The 20,363-nt window shown below is 37.3% G+C and overlaps 1 protein-coding gene across 1 annotated transcript in view; it reads left to right on the plus strand.

Moving 5' to 3' along the window:
- The first annotated feature begins 11,376 nt into the window (after positions 1–11,376).
- LOC142339356 (trypsin-like) overlaps positions 11,377–20,363 on the plus strand; it is an 81,512-nt gene continuing 72,525 nt past the window's right edge. The window contains exon 1 of the mRNA XM_075389353.1: positions 11,377–11,609. Within this exon, the coding sequence (XP_075245468.1) occupies positions 11,491–11,609 (119 nt within the window). The 5' untranslated portion in view covers positions 11,377–11,490. The remainder of the gene's footprint in view (positions 11,610–20,363) is intronic.

The following is a 20,363-nucleotide window of genomic DNA, read 5'->3' on the forward strand; positions in this document are numbered from 1 at the left end:
AAATGCACGTAGGGAAAAAGCTATAGCAATGAAAACATCACTGCAGTCAAATGTCGATAAATTTTTCCAATGTTACTTGTAGTAATTTTTTAGCCACAGAAAATCCTTCAAATTTTCAATCCTTCATTGGTCTCATTAGACTAGCAAAAAGTTTTAGAATTTTTAAAAGAAATCACAAAATTTTGAAAAATTTCATAAGTTCATTTCATTCACCTCACGAATTTTTCACTAAATCTATCACTCTCACAACACCATTTTCACAAAAATGCAAATTTTTGCCAATGAAAAATTTGTTTGTGTAAGGCCGCCTATGCAAAGCCATGGCAAAATTTTCACGGGGCGATAGATCCCTCCGTTAAAATGTCGGCATTTTGGCAACTAATTGGGACTTGCATAGAAACCACCAGTATAACACCAAAGACAACATAAATCACTTTGAAAAATTCAAAAGGCAAATGAAACTTTGAGCAGTTTTCAAAATCTTAAGTTCTCTAAAATAAGGTGGGACGTTGGTTAATGTTAATGGGCGTCGGGACAATTTACTCAATTCCATTGTTCCAATGCGATTTACCCAATGCCCTTATACCCAAGTCGCCATTTTACCCAATGCCATTTTACCCAATGCCATTTTACCCAATGCCGTTTTAGCCAATGGAAATTTACCCAATTACAACTTTAATTTACCCTATTATTAAAAATACAGAACGACTATTATTTAGCCAAATTTATAATTAAATGGCGCGTGCTATGAAACTATCACAATCGAACGTGCGATTATAAAACGCTCTATAATTAAATGGCCGTGGGACTTGATATGAAACGATCACAACCCATTATCGGATAATCGAACGAAAAGATCAAGAGCATTGGTTAAGTTGGCTATGGGTAAAATGTCATTGGGTAGAATGGCAGGTTAGGTAAAATGGAATTGGGTAAATTATAATGTAACCTGTAAATCAAATCTTCATCAAAACCTTCATTATAGTATCAGGCTATTTTACAATTTAAATCAAAAAGTAGGGATCATTGAGCTCTGTGAGCAAAATCAGAATGGAACTCATGAATCCTTGCCCTCTCGGGACAATTAATTGCATTCACAAGCAACAAACACTAGGATAAGACCTCGTGCAAAAGCATTAAGTCCCCTAGGTAGCGAGACTTTATTTTTATAAATCTTCAAAAATGTAAATTTAAATTTATAACCACAACAAAAACGTTTGGTTAAATATTTACATTTAAAAAATTGCCTCGTAAATATATGAATAGTTTGGTCTTTTTACTTCAGTAGAAAAATTCCTAAAGCCTCTTACTTGTCTATCTATTGGAACACGTTCATGCAGCTTGACCATTTCGCTGCTTTGTTTTTCCTTAATTTTTTTTAGTTTTTTCTTTTCGGATTTCAAAAGGCAAAAAATTCTACTTCCTAGAAAAAATTTTTGATCATTCTGATCCGGGAACTATCACTCCATTTGAATTGGCACTTATTCTTTGGAAAAAACTGGACAGTTTTGCAGTTTTTGGTCAATTCGTACTTTTCAAAAAACCTGAATGAGGAGTTTTTGGTTTCTCTCTTTATATTGTGAGAGGAAGTCGAAAAATTTAAGAAAACCAACTTTTAATGAAAAACTCTGCTGGTAAAATTTTCTCATTCGATAATATATCTCTTGCACTGTCGAACTTTTGGCGCAGGTTGCAAACCTTTTTCCCCAATTTATTTGTCTATTAACTATCTGAAGTGACATAACCGACACTGATTGAAAAACAACTGCACTGAAATTGAGATGGGACAAAACAAGTGATTTTAATAGATTGATTCTTGCTTTTAATCGTAGAAGATGTCATACTAAGTAAATTGATCTAATAGCATTTGCCATTTTTGTTAACGTTTTGTTTAGCTGAATGTCAAAATTTAGATTGTTATCAATTATTGTACCTAAATAACAACAATTTGTTTTTGGCTCTATGAAAATTCCATTATAATGAAATTGTTCAGTTTTTGATTCACCATTTTTTGAAAAAAACCACAATTTCTGTTTTATCATGGTTCAAAGTTTGCCTTAAAAGCATATTTTCACTCTATAATATATAAATATATATTATGACAGTTATATCTATATATAACTGTCAGTATTTTCAAATACACTGTTAATTTCGCATAAGAGATTTTCATCGGATTTGGAATGACAAATAATGCATGAGTCATCTGCAAACTGTTATACGTCCTCTCTTTTTTCATTTTTTTCTGGAAAATCGTTGATATAAATTATAAAAATTAAAGGTCCGAGAACTGTTCCTTGAGGTACTCCGTGATTGATTGTCAGCCTGTTTGAATATTCAATGCCGTCCTTTACGCATTGTTTTCTGTTACACAAAAATAATTCTAGCATTGCAATTGATTCCGTCGTACTAAATCCATATTTTGTAATTTTTTTTGAGAAAAATTTTGTGAGATATTGAGTTAAAAGCTTCGGCTAAATCCAAGAACACACTAAAAACGGTTTTATTTTCTTCTAACGAAGTGTTCTCTGATTCTGTCAACAATATTACTGTGTCATTCCCTGATTTTCTTTTCACAAACCCAAATTGATTTTTGTTGATTATTTCATACTTTTCAACATGTTCTAGCATTTGTTGGAAAGAAAGTCTTTCAAAAATTTTTGCAAGAGTTGGTGTAACTGAAATATGGTCGTTAGTTTTCTGCTTCCAGTGGATTGCTTTTTTTGTAAATTGGAGTTACATATGCTTCATTAGAACGTCCTGAAAAATATTAGTGATATGCATTTGTTTAATGCAAACCGTAGATATGTTCCAATAGACATTTTGCTACACTTGAAGGACCATGTAGTAAGTAATCCAGGACCCGCTGCTTTGTTTTGTGGAAATTGATCAATTAAAGTAAAAAAATTTTTGTCGTTATTTTTCTGAAAAAAAAATCAGTTTTGTCAAAAAAATAGTCCGGTAGCTCAACATTTTGGGTCTCGCCTTCGTATAACCTATCTTAGAAAAACAAATAATAATGGTGTTAGCGATTTGTTTTTTGTGTTTTAAATTATCTTGGTTGAAACGAATTCTAGAAGTTTGGCTATTTTTATCCTCGTGTTTTATTTTTGTGTTAAGGAACTTCCACTTTTGTGTTTTGATTTCAGAAGATTTTTGAACAATTTCTGTGAATAATTGTTACTCGCTGTTCTAATTGGTCTGTTTGTACTGTTTCTTATTATTTTGTATGAATTATTTTTCTCAACGTCTGCTTTTTCCTTCCAAATATTGAAAAGTATGTGCTTTTCTCTAATAAGATTCAATAGTTCTCTGGATAACCATTTCTTTTTCGTTGATTTTGACGATGGCTTTTCTACTTTAATGGGAGCTATATTATTTTGAACATTTTCAAACATATTTGAAAATTTTTCAAAAGTTGAGTTTGCATTGTTTTGTTGGTACATGGGACTCCAATCCGCTGATGCAATTTTTTTGCTTAGATTAGCTCTAGATTTGCTAGATTTGCTAACATTAGCTTTAGTAAATTTGCTGGTATCCCTATAAAAACTGCGTTTTGTTGTTTTGTTAATCAGTGTCCAGTGACAAAAGGAAGACTTGTGTACAATGATCACTTCCAACTAACTGCTCGACAACAGTCGTATCAAAAATTTGGTGTTTTGTTGTTTAACAGTGATCAATCAGTGTTTAATGATTTCCATTTGTTCAAGTTTGAGTATTTTTATTTACTATCTATCTGGAGCCTATAATTGGAATCGAATTCTCTCAATAATTTTCTTTCTTTTTGATTGAAAAAAATTATGTTATAGTCCCCGAATAGTATTACATTATCTGTAATGGAGTATGCGTCTGAAATTTCTGATGTCAACTCTTCCAGAAAAAAATCGCTTAAGTTTTTGTTGCAACACTGAGAAACGTTTACTTGAAGTTTTTCATTAAACGGTGCTTGTATTTCAAGCCATAGTGATTCAAAAAAACTTCTGTTAATAGAGTTGAGATCATTCCTTATTTTACGTTTGAATGTATTTGGTATCCATATTCCTACTCCACCACTTCTCGTTAACTGCGTCAATTTTGATCTACTTTGATGAACAAAGTCGCAATTGTTGCTTAAAAAATTCAAGGATGTCTTCTGATTATCATTATCCATGTTTCAAAAACAATATAGCATGTTTGTGTGTTCTGCTGCTGCAAAAAATCAGAAACTTCTTCACTTTTGTTGCTAACGCTTCTAACATTTGTATATACAAAACATGGATGCAAGTTTGCATTTGCCTTATGTTTTTTGTAGCCTTCGAATGTTTGTAAATTAAATAATTTAGGCCTTGGATTAGATTTTACATCACCGCAAATTAAAATTAAGTACGTTATAGTTAGGAATTGACATATTAAGTTTAAAGACCAAAATCCAAGACATTATCAACCATTGTTTTGTTTTTAAAAATTTTAATAAATTGAAGTGCTTGAGTGACAATTCATTGAACACTTACACTTTTTATTTTCTGCAAGACAAAACAGGCTAAAAACGCGAGAAATTTCCAATAGGAAAACATTTTTCAAAGTTTCCCAAACGCAATATATCCGATATGACCACTTCCGTTCCAGTTATTGACAACATTATCTACTGGCTGCTTTTTGATTTGTCTCATAGACACGTTACTGACAGAAGGTTGATACCCCACATTTGATATGTATTATTTTGAGCTAAAAACCATTTTCTGAATTCCATTTTTGATTAGGATGAAGGCCATCCATTCGAATATCTGCTTTTTCCAAATTATAGTCCAGAACCTTTATGTCGGTATTTTGAAACTCGCCGCGTAAACCATCTGCTATATCGTCTAAAGCCCGGTTAAATTTGGTTATTTCATTATTGATAGTTTTGCGTCCAAAACTGCCGTTTTTTACCTTGGGTAGTTTACAAATCGGTACATTGTAGGGCTTTTTATTTTATAAACGCACTTCGATAAAAACGACTTCCAACCCTTTAGCGGCATCTTCTCCTGCCGTACCTTGATAAATGGAATTATGCCCTGTATGAATAATCAGACATTCTGCTTTTGTTGATGGAGCATATTTGTCAATGATATTATTGAGGTCTTTTATTGTCGAAGATGAATAAGAATGAATGGCAGCATCATTACTTATACAATTATGGCGAACCAGTTTATACGAGCTGTCAGTAATAATTAACTGTTTTGTGAAACGAGGAACAAATTTTGGATAAAAATGACGGTTGACAGTAGATTTCACGACATCTTTTTCTACTGTTTTTTCGCTAATTAAATTTATCATTCTGACTCCTCAAAAATTGAATCTCAGAGTGAGCTTGATTATAAAGTTCTTTCTGATGTTCCGATTCGAGCTTAAGTCTATCCAATTCTTGGTTATTCTCTTGATTCTTGTTTGCTAAGTTAAGTTACTCCCTTCGTTGATTTCTTAGTTGCATCACCTCGCTTACTAGTTTCTCTTTTGTCAATTTTGACAAACCCGAAATAGTATCTGTCATCCTGTTATCTATGCTTTAGGGTGATTGGTTTTAGTTTTTTGTTCATAAACCGAAAAAAAGAGACTCGCCCTTAAACTGACGCTATATTAAATTAAAAGTTAAATTGGTTTGGTCTCACCAGTTTGAAGTCCAGATATAGAATACCCAATAATTAGGTTTGCTTGTGGAAGAAAAAAAATTGTTAGCTTTATTGCAAAAACAAAAAAGGTCTTTGTCAGATAACGTTCTCAATGAATGGAAGCAGAAAAAATCTGTCAGCGTGTTCGTTCATATAAATTTACGCTGCTGACTGTGCCTTTTGACTTTTGAATTAACAACACATAAAGAAATACATATAGAGGGCAAAAAACATCCAGTTTTAGCAAATGTTTTTTGTCCACAAATCAAAAAGGACCGCGATGTTCAGGCAGATGCTCAATGTCAACAAGACTGGAGCAACCAAGTATACGCTTGTTTCATATACGAATTCTGATTTATGAGCACCAGTTGCATATCTAGCTTCGGAAGTTAAATTAGGGCAGAAAACTAGGTGTATGTTGGCAGAACATGCGGTGTACTTATTTCTTTTGCGTGCAAATCTATTTAAACAACTCATACTAGCCGACTAACTTCAGCTGCTTTCTTGTTTTAACATTTGACAATTTTTTACACTCATCTCTGTAAGAGAGGACCTTAGTTAAAAAACCAGGCACTAAAAGCCGAGGGTATTCTCAACTCAGCAAATAAGTTTTGCGTTATCTGGTGAAAATACACGTGTAACAGAAAGAGCTATATAAAGTTTTAAGCGCCAAATCTGACAAAGCTTGGAATCAGATAGACAAGGACTTAAATTCGTGGCTTTAATTTATCGTCCGCAGCCAGATTTGCTTATTCGTCAGATCAAAAATGTTGGAAATAAGCAGCTGACCACAGAAATTTTCAATTTGATTAAAAATACGTGCGTACCTGTAATGGAAACGCACTTTCATCTTCATTTAACGTTATGTCTTCAATTGTAACATATTTCTTCAACTTCCGTGCAGACGCGAGTCAATTGATCCATTTTTATGCTTAGTTCTTTAAATAATTATCTTAAAAAAATCTTAGGAACTTGTACCCAACACTCATGCCCAAGCGGCCCCTGTCAGGATACTAATTACATGGGGCCGCTAAGATTTATGTTTTCATATAAATAGATTTTATAGCATAAACAGATTTATAACACATATATGAAAAACAATGGTCAGAAAAAATCAAACGCTAAAATCAGAGGGCAGCTCAATTTAGCAGTTTTATCTAAAATTATATCGAAAAAAATACACACAGGGAGCAGTACATGTTAATTGAAGCATTGCTCCTATTTATTGTTTGTCATGATTCTTGCCGTAACTTAGCAGCATTAATAAAGTTAAACATATATTTTAATCTATCAGGAGATACCAGAACCAGAGAAGAAAGGTTAACGAGAGCCAGAGGGCGAAAGGGGAGTATGAGTGAGTGAGGTATGGGGTCGTATGGGCGTGAGTGCTAGCGGTTGCTGCTGGCATACATGCTCTCCATTATGCAAGCCACATTCCCTTTCTGAATGGCTATGCCAAGTCGTTGTGTTAGGTATAAGAATAATTTGCGGTGGCGTCTTTAGGTATATCACCAGTGGCGTCTGAAATGCGGTTGCCGATAGTGCAAAGGAAGGCGAGGCTTGAATTGCCGATCCCTCCTAGGATCTCAACACTGATCGGTTCGAACAGGTAACATGGTGGGAGGTCCAGGCGAGGGAGCGGCCTCTACACCAGGGAACGAGTGTGGCCCCATCTGGCCGGCGACCATCGTTTTGTAAGAGGCCGACAGGCTCTAAGGATGCTGGGATGTTCGCATTGCGCAGAGAGTCGTAGATGACATCGTCGACCAGTTGGTGATGGGCGAAACGAGACTTAATTTTCAGGCACACCAATTGTTGGTTGCCGTAACGGTCTGTGACAGCGCCGCATTCGCATTCGTGCGAAGATGAGATAGGTGCATCTAGACGCAGACAGCGGGCAATGCGGAACTGGTGGTTAGTCAGAGCAAGGTCGAGGGTGTTTGATGGTAGAACATTGAGTCAGTCCCCGGCTCAGAGGCAGGCAACAAAATGGAGGCGGGCTTGATCTCTGAATTCCTCGGTGTTCAAAAGAAAATTGAGCTCTGACCGCAGGATTGGTTGTTACCAATCTTTTTGTCTTATACTCTCGAGGGGAGGTGTCGTCTCATTTAGGACCTTTGCAGTCCATATTTCAATTGCTTCTCTCATGAGGTCGCCATTGATTATTGCTGGTATGGGTCGAAATGAGTCTGGAGCACGATCGGTGAGAGGAGATGTATGCTGCCGTGCATAAGTCCAAACGCAGTGGAATTCCGAGACCAACCGATTTGGTGGGTAGCATAGCTTGCGTCCAGGCGTCCCCCGTAAGTGGAACATTGAGCAGCTTTTCAAGGGAGTCACGGAGCTGCTCGTCAAGGTTTGAGACGAAGTCCGGAAGACGAAACGTGGGGGCAGTGCGAAGGAGATACAGCAGTTTGGGGACTGCGAGGCCGTTCTTGAGAAGGAAAAAGGCCTGCTGGCTGGGAAGGTCAGTGATTCGTTCAGAGAGAACTGACAACAGATAAGTCTTCTCTCGAAGTGCAGCTGCTAGGTCATTGCTTCCAAGTGGGGAGCCTAGTATAGTGTGGCATCGGAGGGGTCGACAACTTTGATACCGGGGCAAAACTTCTCGAAGGCGGTGCAGATGGCGGGCTTGTTCGACCCGATTACAGTGATTTCGCATTTCGAGGTGTTCAGAGACAGTCCGATGGTCTGCGCTGCGCGTGCCAATGATGTTAGATCAGTGCTTCTCCATTTATCGCCCATGGAAAGATGGTCCAGATAACCACATTTAAATCGGGAGACGAGTTGCCGTAGGCTCGGGTGCAACGTTAAGTTGAAGTCGAACGATGCCAGGGCATCGCCCCGTTGGAAACCTTCCTCCGAGAGGATGATTTGTGATCCATGTAGAAGGAAAGAGGGGTGTTCGCAGCTAGAGGATTGAAAATCAGTTCAGGCACATGTTCGGTAAAAGCATCGGCGATGCTATCCCTTCGTAAACCATTGAACGCGTTGCTGAAATCGAGTTTAAGGAAAACATCATCATCTTGGCCAGTGTTGAGGAATGATGTTGCTGCGGGCGTGTACTGCCGACTCGGCGCCATGTGGCATGCCAGCTCCAAGATGCTCTGTGGTAAAATAGTTTGCAAAGCGTCCGGATTCAATTCTGGCTGCGCATTTTGCCTGCAGGCGTCTGAATACCCATCTGACTGCAATCAGGCGCTTGCCGCCATCTTTCCTATCTAGGGCAAGAAGATTAGCTCCAAACAGAACCGGCGCTACGGAACTGTGGACTTTACCACTCAAAATGATGTTGGAAAGGTCCGTTATAGAGGTCAGGACTACTCAAGCATTTCCGGCTTCGTTAGCGGCTCTTGAGGTGATTTCTTTCAAGTGTTGCGGCCTTAGTCCGGTTGGTCCACCGGTCGAGCCGGGGGCGGATAAGTTGATGACCTCCTTCACTAAAGAGGCCTTCACAATTAATAAAAACAACTCTCTTGGGTGACATCTCTCACTAAATAAATCTCGCCGTCGTTTATAACTGAAGGGTTAACAAAAATGTTCTACTTTTACCATTTTGATTCTATAATTAAATTTAAGTATAAATTTTTGACACCCTCGGGTCTTGTGGGCAGCTAGGTGTCAGAGCTCAAAGTCCCTCGGAGAGCAAGATTTTGTTTTCTAATATATAGTGCAGTATTTGGTTAAACATTGGGTTGTAAGACCTCCAATGTTTTTTGTTTTTGTTCCCTCAGGTTAATAAGCGCCTATTATTTGCCAACTTACAAAACAAAGCAAAATAAGGATCTTTTCTGTCTGCCCCTCCCGCGCACGCAATTTTTTACATAGTAACGTGCTATTTAACAACACATAATATATATTTTGGGCTCAAGAAACATTGGCGGCCAAAACAGAATAGATCCCAAATTTTTTGTGCTCTTTAAAAGCATCTTACTATGTAAAAATGAGCACGTCTGCCTGGGGAGTAAAATTTATATGCCCATAAATATGGTGGGGCGAAGCAAAATAGAAATTTTTGCATAATCATTAATGATGCAAACCTAAAATTTGGTCGCTTTGAATATTCGGCAAGTTTCCACAACTAACGTATTTGGGATCATTTCTCTTTGCGCCCCCTGCCCTAGTGTTTCCATGGTTTTTTGCACTCCCTCCCACCTCGCACGTGCCATAGTTTTGCAAAATGATTTCATATGTAATGGAACGTGCTGTTAATTTGGGGCGCATGACGTACGGGGTGGGGCATAAACGAGAAATATCCCATATTTTTGTACAGCCCTAATTTAGAGCCCCTAGTTAGGTTAGGAATCACTTTTTCTTAAATCAGAATTGTTGTAGTCCTATTTTTCCTAATTTTAGTGATCATGTAACGTATAGCCACCTAATTACCATATTTTGTACCATGATTGGGACTAATTTTTTGAGGGGGGCTTTCATTGGAAAGGCCCACCTGATAAACAAAAACATCCTTGGATTTTTAATACTGGGGTCGAACTTCACGTATTTTTCAGCTTTAGTTCTCTATACCACTTGGAACATAAATCGGATCTGTTCTGTATTGACTTGGCAAATCTAAGCCCGAGTCTGATAATATTTGGCAATTCTGAATCCAAGTCTGATTTAAGATATTGCAAACCTAAATCCAATTATTGGCAAATCCAAAATAGATCCCCAAAAACGCCACCAAAATTAGCCGAAATAGGTCCGGAGAATGCCAAAATTATCGACAAAATTTTCGATTTTTGGCTAAAGTTTGGCTTAAAACGACTGACAAACGGCTGAGAATGGCTCAGAAACACCTCAAAATGGTCCAATCTGGGCCCATTGGACATCTTGGGTCACCTGCTCTCAGTTGGTATCAGTTTGTATTAGTCTTCAGGGGCTCCGAGAAAGTGCATAACAGTTAATGCAAAAAGCGTGGCACGTCACAAAATTTTTCGGAATTCGATTTTTTCAACCGATAACCTTTTTAAAGCTGGTTTTGACTTGAGAATCAATTTCCAAGTGTTATCCAAGTATTGGCTAAGACCTGCCAGACATTTAAGACTTTTTTTAGAATTGCCCAGTACTGCTCAGGTTTAGGTGCGCAACCCTAGACCGCTCTGATCAGACCATTTCCCAGACTTTGCCCTCTTATCAGATCATCGTGCAACCCAAAGCCCTCTGATCAGACCGAAGTGCAACCCAAGAAATTTTAAGACTGTAGTGCGACCAAAATACCTTTGATCAGACCTTCGTGCGACTCTAGCGCGACCAACGCTCTCTCTTATCAGACCGTACTCCAAACTTTGTCCTATGATCAGATCATTCCTGAATACATGTTATAATCCGTTGTTATTTGTTTAAATTATTGCGACTACATTGCGACTTTGCCCTCTGATCAGACAGTAGTGCGACAATCGTCCAGACCATCGTGCAACTCAAGCGTTTCCCAGACTATGTATTTTGGGTCGCACCAAATGGTCTGATCAGAGCAGTCTAGGGTCGCGCACCTAAACCTGGGTGGGATAGGTAATAAGGAAAGATCCAAACCGTAATTGGGGGCATAAAAACACTGACCAAAACTGAGTAGATTGAGTATATTCATCTCGAGGCTCTATTCTTCTCCCCTCCCAAGTTTTTTTATACCAGCAATTTCAACTCACATATTGTTATAGAGCACGCTACTGTTTAAAAAATAGCACGTGCTCCTAGGGTCGTAGAAGTTATGTGCCCATAAGCTGGAGTGGGGACATAATACATCCTCTTCCGTAATTTGGGGCTATGCGTAAAAATGAGGGCATCTTTATTTGTCTCAGTAGCACGTGCCTCTACTGAACATTACCATGATTGAATGTACAAATTGCTTCTGAAAATATAAACTTCTTCAATGCTCAAACTTGCTACTCTTTTGCATACCTTTCTTGCGACATGGTGTGTTTCTTTGGGGCCGTGCTGGTCGGAAGATGCGTATTATTCTGGGAATACTTTGCAAGGCCATGGAGAAAGGTAAGCATGTCATTTCTCCCCATTCTATCGTACGTTCTTCCCTGATTAGTAATTCAAAACAATTTAAACCCTCTCAGACTCTAAGAAACAATTTGTCCAGCTTATGACTTAAAGTAACAATTTGTGGATATATGCTTCCACCTTCCCCACATTTAGCGGGCAGATAACTTATACGCCCCTTCCCCCACGTTTGGTTCTATTTTTAACATAGTAACGTGTTATACATAAAGTATAATTTGTATGAAGGGGTATAAAAAACACAGGGGTCTTTCCCATTATAGCCCCCCACCCCCCCCCCCCCCAGCTCAGTGGTCAGATAACCTATAATTCCCCCCATCATGGTAAACATACCATAATTGGGGGGTTTTTTTCATGGGGGTGCTATGATGGGAAAGACCCAAATACAGAGCGCCCTACTGCAATTACAACGGTTATCTTGCAAGACCGTACACGATTCGTGCCTATGACTGGTATCTTGAAAGACCCTGTGAGAGAATGGTAATATTCGAAGAAACTTGCAGAACTCTTACAAGATAACCGTCTTTTTCTGGAAAACAAATATGTTGCAAGACTCTGGTGTGATTATGAAAAATCTTGCATGAGTCTTGTGAGAATCATGCGAGTTATGACAAGATAACTGTTGAATTTGGACTAGGGGAGTACAGAATAGATCCCAATTTGCGTTGATAAATTGCATTTGTATTGTAACGTACACTATGGTACCAGAAGCTACGTACAGCATAATTTGTGCTTTTAAGAGTTAATTTCCCTCAAATAAATTGAACTTTGAAAGTAAATTAGCACCCCCTAGTTTTGTGAAGTAAAAATGTGACGCAATTTTACTCCATCGTTCAATCAAATTTTGAAAAAAATTTCACACCCTTGATCCCTCTGGATAGCGGTTTTGCCTGCCTATGAAGTTCGGATAATACGCAAGGGTTGCTTACCAGATTCCCCAGAGTCAAGTTGATGAACTTGCTCTAAGTTTCATTGTTGGAAGAAAGTTGTCTCAAAAAACGATTTTCACGTTTGTTCAATTATGATTGAGTTTGCATTTGCGCTAAACATTAGAGAAAGAAAATGTGTGGATAAGATGTAATTTCATGACAATTTTTATTTTCTTTTGAGAGCCGGATGGAGTTAATCAAAATTAAATTGGGGTATCTGATATGTAATGGTTAGGTGACTCTGCTTGAAGTCACTGAGAACTTCTGTCGTTTATCAAGAACCGCGAAGCGGTTCGAGATATTAAGTCAGAATTTCTAAGTGAATTCTGCAGAGTCACTTAACCATGTTTAAAACACGAAACGCGCACGTTTTAAAATGACGAAAGTCAACGAAATTAAACTTCTGGCTAAGTAGAAACTTCTGGCATTTTGACTTCTGGCACTGCAGACTTTCGGCATTTTAAAATGTGCACGTGAGTGTTTTAAGTAACCCTTCAGTATTATCTGAGTTTCGGATCTATTCAGTTTCGCCCCCCCTTTTTATAAGCTGATTTTTCTTTTACTGTTTGCCACGCTGTTGTCATTCGGAATGTAGAATTTTCGGATCTATTCTGTTTTAGCACCCCCAGCTTAGTTGGGTAAATATTTTTTTACGCCCCCCCCCCCCCGGCGCACGTGCTAATTGTTTTTACATGGTAACGTGGTATACAACAACATGCAATTTGCAACGGGTGGACGTAAAAAAACATGGGGGCAAAACAGATAAAGTCCAATTTTCATTGACAACAAATAACAAAAGTAACTCTGCAGACATAATAAGAATTTAGTACACAGGATGCATACTTACGTTACCGACAAATAACAAGCTCAAGGCATTATCAGCGATGGAATTCTGTTTTTTGATGAAATGGAACAATGTTCCCTGACTAAAAACAACAAATTCGAGTTAGGTCTTGGGCCACAATACAAATTCAATCCAGTTTCAATCTTTTTTTACAAAACAGTTTCAATCTTTGTTTTTCAACTAGATGGTGTTTTTTTGCAAAAATTGGCTCTTTCCCATTTCAGCCAACCCCATGGAATTATACTCCCCCATTATGGTATAATTACCATGACTGGGAGGATATAACTTTCTGACCACTAAGCCTGTAACGGGAAAAACGTGTAAAGACAACGATTGTCACCGAATTCCCTTATAAAAGGACAGTAAATCATTATATGAAAATATGGCGCGTGCGTCTTGGGGGTGCAAATAATATGCACCCAATAAGCTGAGAGGCACAAACAGAAAAGATCTGAAAACTTTACAAACCGTCTACAAAATTTTTAAGCTAATAACTCGTTGACCCGTTACTAGAGACGTTTTGATGGTATCGTAGGTATTTGATGTGAGAAGTGTCGATTTTTGTCGCTTTTTGGGTATCGTCACTCTGAATTTGATTTAAATACAAAGAAGTACAGCAAAACTAAGTGCGAGGTGCTGCAGCGGAGAAGAATATGGCCAGAGTTGTCTAGGGGTAGTGGGTTCGAGACCATACAAGGATTGTTCCGTTTGCAACTGTTTTTGAACGTCAAAAACTGACCATTCTTACGTTTAAATACCGCCAAAAAACGATCAAAACGACAAAAAAAACGCAAGGGCTTTGATCGGTTTTGGCGAAGTATAACCGACGAACACCGATGATTTCTTATGTTTGAATCCGAAGAAATTTTCAGCGCACCAACCTATGGTCCTCCTAATTGCGGTAATTATACCATAACGGAGGGGCAATAATCAGAAAGACTCCATTATTTAAAGCTGACTTGGCATGTTTGGAATGATTGTTGTTTAAATTGATCGTACAATGACGAAAAGCGGCTGTAGATGGTGCTATTTGGCATGATAATTTTCCCAGGTGTTGCTAAACATTTGGGTTCTTTCCATTTTAGCCCCCCCCACGCATCATATAGCTTTTCATGGATCTTCAACGTTAGTTTACCTTGGTCGCTATATAAAACAGTTTAGTGGTCGAATAAACGTTAAATTACCCCTAAAATAGCGACACTAATTCTGATTTAAGAGAAAAATGATAGCAAATCTAGCTAGGCGCTCTAAATTAGGGCTCTACACAAATAAAGGATCTTTTCCGTTTGCGCCCCCAGTACGTTATACAACCAAAGTTGTGTAGCAGTAGAAATACTGGATGTACACCTCCATCCAATCAGAGACTGAGAAGACACTACTGTCTTTTATATAGAGAGAACTCCACTAACTATAGTCAGTCTATTAGAGTAGTTGCACGATGTGTATACCTCTGACTCCAATGTGTTAACTATTTTATACATCGTTATAATTGAAGTACATCATCAGTGTTTTACTGAGTCGGTTAGTCCTAGCCATCTGAGCTTCTATCTGAGCCACGAAAAACATTATGACGCAAAAAATGTGCAACTCATCCGTGTGAGTTTCAATATTCAAGTACTTTGCTGAAGAAAATTGAGGCACGAAAAAAAATGGTCAAATTTTCTCTAGAAAATTTCGTCCCTGGTAACATAGGCTCGTTACTAGGTACATTAATTTTATGTAAATCTACCTATATACCCTGTTCCTAACCAATTTCTTTTTCCCAGCGGGTGCGAGGCACCTAATTAAGTTAAAGCTACCAGAAATCAATTGGACCCCCAGTAAACCTCCTTTTACTTTGTCTTCTGGTCATCTAATTTCATCACGTCATCGATTGAAGAATTCATAATGGGTTTTTTTCAAAAGGCACAGTTGTGAAAAGAAGTGTAGCATTTTACAAACGCAAGAGTTGTGATTACTGGTTGATAACATTAGTTAGTGGTTGCTATAACTGCTGGTTATAAGTGAAATTGTGGAGGAGAGTTGTTGTCCATTATGGGTGGTTATTCTGGTGCGGATGGCGATGCTACTGAAGAGTCGGTGGCCATTCCGGGGTACATTGACAACTGTTACCAGGTACTATTAGCTAAATAACTAACTAACTAACTATGTAATAACCACCCAGATAACGCCTCCACTAACTCGCGAGAAAAAACCTAGAAATAATTTATATAACTTGTTACTTTTTTCTTCATCTAAAATTTCGAAAACGAGGAAAGCAACCCCAACCAAAAACGAAATCACTAAATTAAAACTTAGATATTAACAAAATGAGCCGTCACACTGACCAAACTTCATCCAACTCAGACACACACTCAGACAAACTACAATTAGCTGTTCTCACATAACTGAACAAGCGTCTCATACGTGAAATGTTACCCTTCCAAATTAAACACTATCAACACCAAGATGAATTAAATTCACTTCTAAACACAGCAAAACAACTCAAATATCACTACTTTTCAGTAGTGCAACAGCCTCTTCTTTCTTTACCAGATAAAGCATCGCAAGTTTCATGAACTGCTTTTTTTTCATACCTTATCGAAATTTATGGAGCTCAACTCACAAAAGGCTCGATTCTTTTTATTTCTGATCCTCTCACAGACACTTATATTTCTCTCATATATGACACTCTATTTAACCCACTATCAGATACACTAGAGTATGGACAGAAATACAACCCTTAGATAGAGAGGGCGTATTTAAAAAGTCCTCCTTGGAGTTTCTTAAACGCCTAGCTTCTCCTCTTAATACTGCTGCCTTAGAGTAACAAAAAAAGCCTACACAAAATGGCTAGAGCAGAAGTTGAAGGTTTCACTCACATTCGTAAAACATATATAAGTTCTGTTAAGGATGCTGACTTAAAAGAAGAAGAGATTATCGATTCTCTTACACTTTCATCTCGGTTTATACACAGATTTTGGAAAAGTATATTAAGACACACATTCCCGGCTACGGGCTACGAAACTAATAGCTGAAACGTAACCACAGTTAATGCCTAAACTACCAGAAACACTACATTATATTTATGATCCACTTTCGTTTTTACAAAATTATGTAACTATCACAGACGTACCGTCGGAAATTATGCAAAAATTATCTATTAACCAAATTAATATTGAAATAAAAAAACTATAACGCGGAAAAACAACCATTTACCTTTACAAACATCCCAGAAAAAACAAACACCTCTCTTGAAGCATCACCGATAGAATGTATTGATACCATGGTCCATTCACAACCCACGGACACTTATGCTAATGAAACTACAGAAACAGACTTTAATTCCACATTATCAGAAAACAGAACACTCTTCTCATCAAATACGGTGAATACATTAATTGATCTTGAAGATCACGGTCAAAATGAAAACCGAAATAACTATAATAACAATATCGCAGATGATACTACTAATAACACAAATATTTATGAAAATCACCAACACAGACCACCTGCGAATTCGACTGAATTAACACAAAATTCAGATCCACTAAATACAACTCTTCCTACTTTACCAAATATAAACACACCTTTACCACACTTAAAAAGACAGAATTCGGTACACTTTAACACTGAACCTGTCATATTAAGTAATTGAAATCAACCAACACTAACTAGTAACCTAACGGAACTAATAACCAAACCTAAAGGATCTTTTCCGTTTGCGACCCCAGTACGTTATACAACCAAAGTTGTGTAGCAGTAGAAATACTGGATGTACACCTCCATCCAATCAGAGACTGAGAAGACACTACTGTCTTTTATATAGAGAGAACTCCACTAACTATAGTCAGTCTATTAGAGTAGTTGCACGATGTGTATACCTCTGACTCCAATGTGTTAACTATTTTATACATCGTTATAATTGAAGTACATCATCAGTGTTTTACTGAGTCGGTTAGTCCTAGCCATCTGAGCTTCTATCTGAGCCACGAAAAACATTGACGCAAAAAATGTGCAACTCATCCGTGTGAGTTTCACTATTCAAGTACTTTGCTGAAGTAAATTGAGGCACAAAAAAAATGGTCAAATTTTCTCTAGAAAATTTTTTCCCTGGTAACATAGGCTCGTTACCAGGTACATTAATTTTATGTAAATCTACCTATATACCCTGTTCCTAACAAATTTCCTTTGCCCAGCGGGTGCGAGGCACCTTATTGAGTTAAAACTACCAGAAATTGATTGGATCCCCTGTAAACCTCCTTTTACTTTGTCTTCTGGTCATCTAATTTCATCACGTTCTCGATTGAAGAATTCATAATATGTTTTTTTTCAATAGGCACAGTTGTGAAAAGAAGTGTAGCATTTTACAAACGCAAGAGTTGTGATTACTGGTTGATAACATTAGTTAGTGGTTGCTATAACTGCTGGTTATAAGTGAAATTGTGGAGGAGAGTTGTTGTCCATTATGGGTGGTTATTCTGGTGCGGATGGCGATGCTACTGAAGAGTCGGAGGCCATTCCGGGGTTACCAGGTTACTGTTACCAGGTACTATTAAGTAAATAACTAACTAACTAACTATTTAATAACCAACCAGATAATGCCTCCACTAACTCGCGAGAAAAAAAAACGTAGAAATAATTTATATAACTTGTTAATTTTTCTTCATCTAAAATTTCGAAAACGAGGAAAGCAACCCCAACCAAAAACAAATTCACTAAATTAAAACTTAGATATTAACAAAATGAGCCGTCACACTGACCAAACTTTATCCAACTCAGACACACACTCAGACGAACTACAATTAGCTGTTCTCACACAACTGAACAAGCGTCTCATACGTGAAGTGTTACCCTTCCAAATTAAACAATATCAACACCAAGATGAATTAAACTCACTTCTTAACACAGCAAAACAACTCAAATATCACTACTTTTCAGTAGTGCAACAGCCTCTTCTTTCTTTACCAGATAAAGCATCGCAAGTTTCCTGAACTGCTTTTCTTTCATACTTTATCGAAATTTATGGAGCTCAACTCACAAAAGGCTCGATTCTTTTTATTTCTGATCCTCTCACAGACACTTATATTTCTCTCATATATGACACTCTATTTAACCCACTATCAGATACACTAGAGTATGGACAGAAATACAACCCCTAGATAGAGCGGGCGTATTTAAAAAGTCCTCCTTGGAGTTTCTTAAACGCCTAGCTTCTCCTCTTAATACTGCTGCCTTATAGTAACAAAATAAGCCTACACAAAATGGCTAGAGCAGAAGTTGAAGGTTTCACTCACATTTGTAAAACATATATAATTTCTGTTAAGGATGCTGACTTAAAAGAAGAAGAGATTATCGATTCTCTTACACTTTCATCTCGGTTTATACACAGATTTTGGAAAAGTATATTAAGACACATTTTCCCGGCTACGAAACTAATAGCTGAAACGTAACCACAGTTAATGCCTGAACTACCAGAAACAATACATTATATTTTTGATGCACTTTTGTTTTTACAAAATTATGTAACTATCACAGACGTACCGTCGGAAATTATACAAAAATTATCTATTAACCAAATTAATATTGAAATAAAAAACTATTACGCGGAAAAACAACCATTTACCTTTACAAACATCCCAGAAAAAACAAACACCTCTCTTGAAGCATCACCGATAGAATGTATTGATACCATGGTCCATTCACAACCCACGGACACTTATGCTAATGAAACTACAGAAACAGACTTTAATTCCACATTATCAGAAAACAGAACACTCTTCTCATCAAGTACGGTAAATACATTAATTGATCTTGAAGATCACGGTCAAAATGAAAACCAAAATAACTATAATAACAAAATTGCTGATGATACTACTAATAACACAAACATTTAAAAAAATCACCAACACAGACGACCTGCGAATTTGACTGAATTAACACAAAATTTAGATCCACTAAATACAACTCTTCCTACTTTACCAAATATAAACACAATTTTACCACACTTAAAAAGACAGAATTCGGTACATTTTAACACTGAACCTGTCATATTAAACAATTGGAATCAACCAACACTAACTGATAACCTTACTAATAACCAATTCAATTAACTCCACAAAAATAAGTGAATTTTGTTAGACATATGAATTCATGAACTCTCAACAAACAATAAATGCCCCAATCACTTATTATTTACAAGCGGCTTCTACACAAACACCGCCAACTGTAGTCCGCCGAAATACACAAATGATATATCCTTATCTGGGAGGCTCAGTGCCAATGCAACAGTCTTTAAGACCGTTTGATGGTACTGATCCTACCTACACAACCGAAGATTTTTTGAATGCTATTACAGCAAATATGGTAATGACAGCAAGACCGGAACAGATCGACTCACCATATCATGAAGCAAAAGCTCTGAAACGAATCGCCGTGATACAAACGGCCTTAATTGGCCTAGCACAACAATGGTATTCACATTTACCACCAGAAATTATAAAAAACTGGCAGACGTTTTGCCGTGAATTTCAAAAGACTTTTGACAATCAACAATTGCAAACACAAGCAATATTATTATAAGAAGGCATCACACGTGCTTCTGCAGAACAAATAATAATTCTAGCACTTAGAATTAAACAAATGACTGGAAAAGTTAATAACTCTTCAGTTATACGTAATGCATAAATGAATGACGCACTTGTAAAAGCACTTGATCCAAAATTAGCTAGACTAAATCTGAAGAAGGTTGCAAAGGACAAATCAACTGCATTGGAACCACAACATCCATTTGCACGTTTAGTAAAAAAAAATACATCAAGAAGACATCAAGAGAACACACATAGATAGACATAATCTAAGCACGAATCGCACTCTTTCCTCGTCAATAAACAATCTTTCTTTAGATATTGGCCATCTCATAGTAGATGATATACACATGATGGAACACGACATTGCACATGGGGTTAACGTAGTACGTCTCAA

The sequence above is a fragment of the Convolutriloba macropyga genome, chromosome 5 (genome assembly GCF_964194025.1).
Source record: "Convolutriloba macropyga chromosome 5, txConMacr16.3, whole genome shotgun sequence".
Classification (NCBI taxonomy): Eukaryota; Metazoa; Xenacoelomorpha; order Acoela; family Convolutidae; genus Convolutriloba; species Convolutriloba macropyga.